At 42.5% G+C, this 10,567-nt stretch overlaps 1 protein-coding gene across 1 annotated transcript; it reads left to right on the top strand.

Moving 5' to 3' along the window:
- Positions 1-8,129: 8,129 nt before the first annotated feature.
- Positions 8,130-10,227, top strand: LOC109731650 (F-box/FBD/LRR-repeat protein At5g56420-like). Its single transcript, XM_020290822.4, has 4 exons — positions 8,130-8,227; positions 8,330-8,362; positions 8,432-9,340; positions 9,498-10,227. The coding sequence occupies exons 1-4, from the start codon at positions 8,198-8,200 to the stop codon at positions 10,002-10,004; spliced, it is 1,479 nt and encodes a 492-aa protein (XP_020146411.1). The 5' UTR covers positions 8,130-8,197; the 3' UTR covers positions 10,005-10,227.
- Positions 10,228-10,567: the final 340 nt, after the last annotated feature.

Genomic DNA, 10,567 nt, shown 5'->3' with positions numbered 1-10,567 from the left:
ACCGGAGGGGTTTCGGGGGTCCACCGGGAGGGTCCACCTGCCCCGGAGGGCCTTATGGGCTGTAGGTGGAAGGGAACCAGCCCTTAGTGGGCTGGGCGCCAACCCCCCTTGGGCCCATGCGCCTAGGGTTTGGGGGGAACCCTAAAGGGGGCGCCCCCCCCCCCTTGCTTGGGGGGCAAGCCACCTCCCCCCTTGGCCGCCGCCCCCCTCTAGATCCCATCTAGAGGGGCCGGCCCCCTTTCCCCTTCTCCCTATAAATAGAGGGGTGACGGGAGGGCTGCAGCACCACATCCAAGGCACAGCCCCTCCCCTCCCCAACACCTCTCCTCCTCCGCGTGTGCTTGGCGAAGCCCTGCCGGAGATCTATCACTCCACTACCACCACGCCGTCGTGCTGCTGTTGGAGCCTTCTTCCTCAACCTCTCCCTCCTCCTTGCTGGATCAAGGCATGGGAGACGTCACCACTCCGTACGTGTGTTGAACGCGGAGGTGCCGTCCGTTCGGCATTTGGATCATCGGTGATTTGGATCACGACGAGTACGACTCCATCAACCCCGTTCTCTTGAACGCTTCCGCTCGCGATCTACAAGGGTATGTAGATGCACTCCTCCCCTCTCGTTGCTAGTAAACTCCATAGATTGATCTTGGTGATGCGTAGAAAATTTTAATTTCTGCTACGATCCCCAACATAATAAAGGTTGTATCACAAGGGGCAATATAACGTGATGTTCTTTGATGCGTATTGTATTGTTGCCATCAAGGGTAAAAAGATGGGGTTTTCATCATATTGCTTGAGTTTATCCCTCTACATCATGTCATCTTACTTAAGGCGTTACTCTGTTCTTATGAACTTAATACTCTAGATGCAGGCAGGAGTCGGTCGACGTGTGGAGTAATAGTGGTAGATGCAGAATCGTTTCGATCTACTTGACACGGACGAGATGCCTATATTCATAATCATTGCCTTGGATATCGTCATAATTTTGTGCTTTTCTATGAATTGATGGACAGTAATTTGTTGACCCACCGTATGTTTTGTTTCAAGAGAGAAGCCTCTAGTGAAACCTATGGCCCCCGGGTCTATTTTCAATCATATATTTTCAGATCTATAAACCAAAAAACCCAAAAATACCTTGCTGCAATTTATTTGTATTTACTTTATTTTACGTTTTAGTAATCTTTTATATATATATATATCTCTATCAGATCTCATCCTTGCAAGTGACCGTGAAGGGATTGACAACCCCTTTATCGCGTTGGGTGCAAGTGTTTGATTGTTTGTGCAGGTGCATAGATTGTAGACTTGTTTGTACCTCCTACTGGATTGATACCTTGGTTCTCAAACTAAGGGAAATACTTATCTCTACTTTGCTACATCACCCTTTCCTCTTCAAGGGAAAATCCAACGCAAGCTCAAGGAGTAGCATTCTTTTACATTAAGGGATTTGGCATACAAACAAAAGCGCATGGCAACCTGTGCTTCCCTCTACGAAGGGCCTATCTTTTACTTTTATGCAAGAGTCAAAGTATTCATCCCTATTCCTTTTTACTTTCTCCTTTGGCAAGCATCATGTGGTGAGGAAAGATCTAAGCACATATATCCAGTTGGATATGGGTGAGCATGAGTTATTATTGTTGACATCACTCTTGAGGTGAGTATGTTGGGAGGCGAAATTATAAGCCCCTATCTTTCTATGTGTCCGGTTGAAATTTTTTGCTCATGGGTATGCATTGAGTGTTAGCAATCATAGAAGAATAAATGATGGTTGAGTATGTGGACTTGCCAAAAGGCTCCGATACGAGACCCTTCCTGAAAATAAGATGAATTGTAGTTACAAAGTTGACTGAGAACATATATAGTTTGTTGGTTTTCAATAGAGTTTTTGCTTTATACTTCGATCTTGTGATGAATTATTACTTGTTCATAGGAAGTTATATGATAGGAGCTATATGATAAAAGTCATATGAAAAAGTTTATTGTTGTTATGATAATAAGCATGATGCTACTATGTCCGTATTTTGTTTTTATCGACACCTCTCTCTCGAACCATGTGGACATGTTTCTCGATATCGGCTTTTGCTTGAGGACGAGTGAGGTCTAAGCTTGGGGGAGTTGATACGTCCATTTTGCATCATGATTTCCTACTGTTATTTATAATGTTTTTATGGATAATAATTTCTTTTGGAGTAATTCTAATGCCTTTTCTCTCATAATATGCAAGGTTTACACAAAGAGGGAGAATGCCGGCAGCTGGAATTCTGGACCTGAAGAAGCCATGTCAGAGTTACCTATTCTGCACATCTCCAAATGAGCTGAAAATTTACGGAGAATAGTTTTGGAATATATGAAAAATACTGGAGCAAATAACTACTGGAGGGGGCACCTGGTAAGCACAAGACACCAGGCCGCGCCCTGGTGGGTTGTGCTCAGGCCATCCCACCTCCGGTGCCCATCTTCTGGTATATAGGTCATTTTGACCTAGAAAAAAAATCAGGGGAGGACTTTCGGGACGAAGCGCCGCTGTCTTGAGGCAAAACATGGGCAGGAGCACTTTTGCCCTCCGGTGGAGCGATTCCGCCAGGGGAACTTCCCTCCCGGAGGGGGAAATCGAAGCCATCGTCATCACCAACAACCCTCTCATATTTGGGAGGGCAATCTCCATCAACATCTTCAACAGCACCATCTCCTCTCAAACCCTCGTTCATTTCTTGTGTTCAATCTTTGTACCGGAACGTGAGATTGGTACCTGTGGGTGACTAGTAGTGTTGATTACATCGTGTAGTTGATTACTATATGGTTTATTTGGTGGAAGATTATATGTTCAGATCCTTTATGCTATTTAATACCCCTCTGATCTTGTGAGTAGTTGCTTTTGTTCTGGAGGTCACGGGAGAAGTCATGTTGCAAGTAATCATGTGAACTTGATATGTGTTCGATATTTTGATGATATGTATGTTGTGATTCCCTTAGTGGTGTCATGTGGACGTCGACTACATGGCACTTCACCATATTTGGGCGTAAGGGAATGCATTGTGGAGTAGTTATTAGATGATGGGTTGCTAGAGTGACAGAGCTTAAACCCTAGTTTATGCGCTACTTCGTAAGGGGCCGATTTGGATCCAAAAGTTTAATGCTTTGGTTAGATTTTATCTTAATACTTTTCTTGTAGTTGTGTATGCTTGCGAGGGGGTTAATCATAAGTTGGAGGTTTTTCAAGTAAGAACAACACCTATGCACCAATCCACCCACATATCAAATTATCAAAGTAGCGAACATAAATCAAACCAACATGATGAAAGTGACATGGTGAAATTCCTGTGTACCCTCAAGAACACTTTGCTTATCATAAGAGACCGTTTTGGCATGTCCTTTGCCACAAAAGGATTGGACCTTGCTGCACTTTATTTACCTTTACCGTTACTTGTCCGTTACAAATTATCTTGCTATCAAACTACCTGTTACCGACTATTTCAGTGCTTGCAGAAAATACCTTCCTGAAAACCACTTGTCATTTCCTTCTGCTCCTGTTGGGTTCGACACTCTTACTTATCGAAAGGACTACGATTGACCCCCTATACTTGTGGGTCATCACTCTACTATACTGCATCATCCTCTCCTCTTCGAGGAAATCCCAACGCAGCTCACAAGTAGCAGATTGTAGCCAGTAATCAAGAGGGATTTGCGGATGGACAACTTACTAATGCTAAAACTTTGATGAATGATGTGTTTCATATTACCTTTGAAAAGCCTCCTGTTAAGAACACATCCTTAGAAAAGAAGAAGAAAGATGACAATGCTTGAAACTATGCATTATGCCTAGCCAGGGGTGTAAAACAATAGCGCTAGTTGGGAGGCAACCCAGTAGTTATCTTATTTTTCTTGTTTATTTTTCTGTTTTCTTGTGTTCACACAATTATGCTACTGTTATGAGTGTTTTTATGTTTTAATTAGTGTTTGTGCCAAGTAAAGCCTTTAGGATGGTTTGGATGATAGTTGACTTGATTCAGTGAAAAAACAGAAACTTTTGCGCCCAGTTCTGGAAATTTGTAAATTCACATAAACGTGTTTTTGCTCAGATTTTTTTACATAATTGAAATAAAAATTTCCCACGTTGTCCTAATTTTTCAGAAGTTTTAGAGTTACAGAAGTATGAGCATAATTCAGGTTTCTACAGGTTGTTCTGTTGTTGACAGATTCTGTTTTTGTTGCATTGTTTGTTTATTTTGATGAATCTATGGATTATATCGGGGGGTTATAAGCCATGGTAAATTTAGAATATAGTAGGTATAATGCAATAACAAAATATGAATGGGTTTGCAACAGTAATTAAAGTAGTGATTTGTTTTCTTATACTAACGGATCTCACGAAGGTTTTGTTATGTTTTGTGTGATTAAAGTTTTCAAGTATTGGGTGAGATCACGATGGATAAAGGAATAAGGAGTGGCAAGAGCCTAATCTTGGGGATGCCCGAGGCACCCCAAGATAATATTCAAGGACTCCCAAGCAACTAAGCTTGGGGATGCCCCGGAAGGCATACCTTCTTTCTTCTAACGACCATCAGTAATTTTACTTGAAGCTATATTTTTATTCGTCACTTATCATGAGTTTTTCTTGGAGCGTCGTGTATTATATGAGTCTTTGCTTTGTTTTGTTTTTACTTTGTCACAATCATCTTTCTAAACACACCTATTTTGAGAGAGCCACACGTTTATCATGATTTGTTAGAATGCTCTAAGTGCTTCACTTAAATTTATTTTAAACTGGGCAGTTGCTCTAGTACTTCACTTATCTTTTTTAGCACGGTAGTGATTATATTTTGAAGAAATATTTTCACTTTATGATTCACTTATATTATTTTGAGAGTTGATATGATTATATTTTGAAGAAATATTTGCACTCTCATGCTTCACTTATATCTTTTTGAGAGTTGATAATAGTAATGGTAATTTGCACAAGATATGAATTTGGTCCCAAAGTGATGAGTCTCGGTTTATATAATGTACCGGAGGCCTAGGATTTAGAGGAGTCCTTGTCTTGTACGCCAAGTTTTATGGAGCCTTCCTTGTCTACGTCATGGGCTGCCCAAAGAAGACCATTAGTGAACCGCCATGGGGGTCGTCAGCCTGACCCACCTGGTCGGGAGACGACGTGGTGAGTACGCCTAGTCTAGGACACCGTCAGATGGGTTGTTATGCTCATGAAGCAACTCAACTAGAGTCTTCTCTTGTCCAGAAGTCCATGATGCTCTAGGCTCATCCGGTACTAGAATAAGAAAGAAACAATTCTACAACACCTAGGACAACAAAGAATAGTGTGCAAGAAACATAATGTAAATAATGAACATGTAACATTTTACAACACTTAGGACAACAAGGAACCATTTTACAACACCTAGGACAGCGAGGTGTAGTAATACCTTTTGGAGATGCCCCTTTACTTTTTGAGGTACAACCTTTTGGAGATGTCCCTTTCCTTTTTGTACTACAAGCTTTTGGTGACAACTTCTTGGACGGAGCCAGAAACTTTGGAGAACCTCTTCCAAACATCATAGTTGTTGAGCACAATAATGTTAGTAACATTACTATCTAACCTAGTCATGAAAAAACTTATGCACTAACAATTATGAAAATAAACAAAGAGTTTAGATTACTAACTCTTCCCACATCCTCACTTCTCCCCTCATCTTCTTTACTATGGTTGCCCATAAATGACATAATCTTCCCACGTCTTTATTGCAATTGTGTCTCTATCCTAATCTCCATCAACCATTTGATTACTCAACGACTCCACATCATTGTGGTATTGATTATCACCTCCCGAAAGATCAACAAAACCAGGTACCATTTGAGTGAGTTCTCTGGTAGGAACTATTCTAGGACTCCACAAGAACTGTTTATCTCAAACACTCCAGACTTAGAGTTACGGGTTGAGAGGACATTTGGAGCTTTGAAGAATAGGTTTAAGATCCTGCATCAGAAGCCATTCTACACTTTTCCCAACGAGGTTAAGCTTATTCTTGCTTGTTTCATTCTGCATAATTGGATCCTACAATGGGGTTGTGATAAACTGGTGCCGGGGTAGAAATAGGTGAGGCCTGGCGATGTTGTTAGCTCCAGCCATGGTGTGGAGGCATTTGACAATGAAGCCTCAAAGAACAAAATGATGGAGTGGCATGCAATGTGGGATAACAGAGGTCAGACAAGGATATGAAGAAGAAGAAAAGCAACAATAGAATCAAAAGAGAAGAAACATCAGAAAGAAGTGAAGAAGCATCAGGAGAAGAGAAGAAGCAGCAAGGAAGAAGAAGAACAACAACAAGAAGAAGAAGAGGACGAGGATGGATTTCCAACTAGTTCAACATCGATGAACTTTCCTCAGTTGAGGCACTTGTGCGTTATATTTGTACTGATATTTGTTAGTAGATAGGATGAACTGCGAATTATTTTCGACTTAGGACTGAAACTATATTCAGATCATGCGTGGTAAGGTCACCACTAGTGAGAAGTCGTGATAGCACCTTATGCAATTTGCAACTAAACACTGTATAGTTTGTGTGCCCACTGCAACGCAAGCAACCAAACGGTGGGTCAATATTGATTCCTTCATGAGCCAACTTAGATACAGACAACCAAATTATGTGTACATGCTGGTTTTTAGCCTGTTTTATCTCAGCCAAGCCCATCTTAGACACACATGCAAAGAGGAAATAAACTCAACCAAACAAGTCCTTGGACATTGAGCACGACAACTCACAACAAAATTCATTTGTTATTATAGGGCACTATTCATACTATTTGGCCGAAAATTTGTTTTTTATGAAAAGAAGTCAAAGGGGATTTTTGTTTTTGTGAAAAAAATTCACAAGTACTCCCTCCATCCCATATCATCTTGAAATTGATTCAAGCACCAGCATTTGAACCTGATAGGTTAAGGATACCACTGTTCACCTAACCAACCAACCACAAGTTGGTTTGCTACTAATTCATTTTCGTACAGGGTGTATATACACCCATAGACCAAAGTCCCCCTCCTATAAAATCATAGGAGTGTTTTCTTCTTTTGAGACAATAAAATCATTGGAGCTTTTATTTTGAGAAACTATAAAATCATTGGAGCTAATTTTGTTTTTTCACATGTTATTTTTTCTATCGGTGGGCCGAAGAAGAATGGCCCTACCGCTTACGATGTTCAGTCAAGTGGCCCAAACGCTTGGGATATGCGGCATCAGATCAGAGAAACTTTCTCTCAAAAAATAAAATGGTATCCTTCCCAAAATATAAGACGCGCTTGACTTTACACGGTCTTTGATGCACGTATTTGACCATTAATATATATACTGAAGTACATGGATTGAACATGTATGAATAGCAACATCGTCTTTGTCTTGCAAAACAATTCTATTTCATATGCCTTTATAATAATTTTGTAGGCATACAATAAGTGAAAATTATAGTTAAAGTTGTACAATGAAGACCAGAAAAGTTAATGCGTGCCTTATATTTTGGGAAGGAGGGAGAAGCATAAGAAAGTTCAAAAAAAAGTAGCACAAGAGGAACCATAGCCGATCTTGCGGGTCCATCCCCTCGGCCGCAGGCGCCGCCGTCCCGTGCGGCCTCCCCGCTCCCCGGCCGCCCACCACCACTCTACCCCCTGACATCCCCTGTGACAGCCTCCCTACCCAACCTCCCGTCTTCCGCCGGCCACCCACCACTCTCCTCCGCTGCCACCCCCTGTGTCAACCCCGACCCCGGCCCTGCCGTCCGCCGCCGGCCACCACCTCTGCTGCCTGGGTAATTATGCCTGGCTGCGTTCCGGGGGAAATAATCTCGCGCGTGACGGAGGCGGGAGAAGATTTGATTTCCTTGGGCAGTCGAGGAAGAGAGGAGGTCGATTTCCGATTGCGCGGCGAGGGCAGCCCAAAAGGAGTGATTTTTATTCGGAGTGTGTCTGTGTAGAAGTTGTAATCCGGATCCTCCTCCCTCTCCTCTGAATAATCTCCTCCCTTTTGGAGGAGAGCCGGCCGAGTCGGAGGAGGAGGGACGATTAGTCTGCTTTGTTGCGGCGGTCTAAATAAACAGAGGAGGAGGGGGGGGGGGGGGGGGGGGGGGGGTTCGAATAAGTGCAGCTCAGGCGTTGGCTGTTGTCACAGATCCAATAAGGTAGATACGTTAAGGCTACTTGTTGATCTCATCAGCCATGAACCAAAGCGGTGGCCGCAGACGCAATGTAAGTGCTGCTTCTTTTGTGCCTGATGTTTGTCCTTACCTTCGATTCGTCCTCATGGCTAGGCTGCTGATTTGTTGCTTTTTACTGTTAAATGCAATGCAGAAATCAGCTCGCAATGGTCGTCACAGGCGTAATGTAAGTGTGCCTGGTGTTTGTCCTTCACCTAAGGTTCATCCTCAAAAGGCTGATTATCTGTTGTTCCAGCTAAATGCAACGCAAAAAGCAACTCGCAACGAAGCCGCTGCTAGCAACGCAAGCGAAGACAGGTTTAGCAAGCTGCCCAATGACCTTCTGCTCAACATTCTGGAGAGGGTGGACACGCTCGACGCTATAAGGACCTCTGTCCTCTCGAAGCGAATGCTGAAGCTCCCCACCATGCTCTCACAGTTCTTCCTAAGTATTAGTTCCATCAAATATGACCATGATAAAATGCCCCAAATCAACCGTGCCGTGGCTCATGTAACTGATAGCATCTTGGGCACGAGGAACCCGGAAATCACCATCCGCAATCTCAAAATCAGATTCATTTTGATGGATCATGACTCTCTCACCATTGGAAGATCTGTCGCCCACGCCATGGCAACCCAGAAGGTTGAAGCAGCTGAGTTTGAGATTATAACGGAGAAGGCTTATAGTGACAGCACTCCTGCCGATCTCCTCCAATCTGCTAAGCTGTTCAATAATTTTGTTGGTGCTTGTCCGGATGCGTTTGCTGGCCTCAGGCGCCTGTGGCTGCGTAATATGAGGTTCGGTGAACAGGACATCCCAAACATCCTCAGCACTTGCAAGCTCTTGGAGTCTTTGCGTTTAACCCATTGCGACTCAGGGATCTATTCTGTGCTGCAAGTAGAACATGCTCAACTTATTGAGCTCGAGGTTGACCTTGGGAAATTTGAGAGAGTTGAGCTGATATGTCTACCCAAACTCCAGCGGGTGAGCTATAATAATTGGTGCTCTTCTGAACATCCTGTGTATTTTGGTCTTGTACCACAGCTTTCAAGGCTGAGCCTCACTAAAGTTGGCGTCCATTCTGATAAGATTCTTGAGTTAAGTCAGCTTCTTGCTGATGTTCATTCCATAAGTGATCTGCATCTGGATTTTCAAAGTGAAAAGGTACTCACTAATCGTTTGAATCATATCTGTCCATTCTCACTCTATGATGGTTATATGCAGCAATATGAACTTAAGTGGGTCTTATCTTATCTGCCAGTTCGGAATTTGATTTATATGCAACTTGCACTGAATTTTTAAATTGTTTTTTCGGTCACAGATTTGGGTTTTACCAGAATGCCCGAAAATGCTCAAGCCTGTGCTCAGCAAACTACAGCATGTGAATCTGGACAATCTTCCTGAAGGATGTGATTTAGCTTGGACAATGTTTATTATTGAAGCTGCACCCTCCCTAAAAGAGCTGTGCATTACAGTATGGGATCATTGGTGCATAATGATGACAAACAAAGAGTTCCGGAAGAAATATGGTTACTGCGAAAAGGCAGACGTGAAGTGGAAGCTATATGCTCCTGATTTCAAGCACAAGACTCTGGCTAAGCTCACCATCTACGGCTTCCAACCCAACGACAATTTTAAGCGATACATCAGATGTGTTGTGGAACATGCGGTTAATATAACAGAGATATCTCTGTACGACAGGAAGCTGTGTGGGCGTTGTGGTGACAAGGTTTACCAATCAAGATATCCACGGACTGCCGAGGAGAGGAAACGAACAGCTGAGGGGTTGGGTTTGGCTTCGCCTGCTGTGATTCACTTCCGGTCCTAATTGAAAAATCATTGGCATGATAGTCTTATATGTAGTTCGGAAATCACTTCCTATCATCTTTAGTTGGAAGGAGTTCCATAATTCCGTAGTTACAAAGTCTGTACTCTTGCTTTCCCTTCAATTGAAGTTTGTACTTGTTACCTAATTGAGGAAATACTAGCATGCCCGCGTGGCGGCACGCCGCCCACATTGATACATCATGTTTATATATAATGTTTTTATTCTATGTATGTAGTGAATATAAATTTTAAATAAGATAATTATTTGTACAAGATTGTAATCACAAAAAGGAAAGTTATGAATAGAAGCAAAACCAGGAAGGATAAATTTGTTGTCATCATGTATAGTGCATCTTGGAAGACAGAAAGTGCACGTTGATACATTTATAATAATCTAAAATGTGGTACATTGAACCTCCTACAGGATTAGTACCCGTGATGAAATGGTAAAGAGCGCCCAGATATTCATATCCTTGGACAATTGGCCAAACATGTTTGATGTTTCAGTTGAACCCTAAACCTTATGCTTCTTTTCTTTTTCAAATGGGAGTATAACACGTACAA

The sequence above is a fragment of the Aegilops tauschii genome, chromosome 6 (assembly GCF_002575655.3).
Source record: "Aegilops tauschii subsp. strangulata cultivar AL8/78 chromosome 6, Aet v6.0, whole genome shotgun sequence".
NCBI lineage: Eukaryota > Viridiplantae > Streptophyta > Magnoliopsida > Poales > Poaceae > Aegilops > Aegilops tauschii.
Note: the sequence above shows the minus strand (reverse complement) of the source record. Positions and strands in the feature narration are given on the sequence as shown.

What these genes read in the sequence shown, in the direction of transcription:
- LOC109731650 (XM_020290822.4), top strand. Translation starts at nt 8,198, where the DNA reads ATGAACCAAAGCGGTGGCCGCAGACGCAAT. An exon ending in ATGGTCGTCACAGGCGTAAT is followed by an intron (nt 8,363 to 8,431) that starts GTAAGTGTGCCT and finishes CTGTTGTTCCAG; the next exon opens with CTAAATGCAACGCAAAAAGC. An exon ending in TGGATTTTCAAAGTGAAAAG is followed by an intron (nt 9,341 to 9,497) that starts GTACTCACTAAT and finishes TTTCGGTCACAG; the next exon opens with ATTTGGGTTTTACCAGAATG.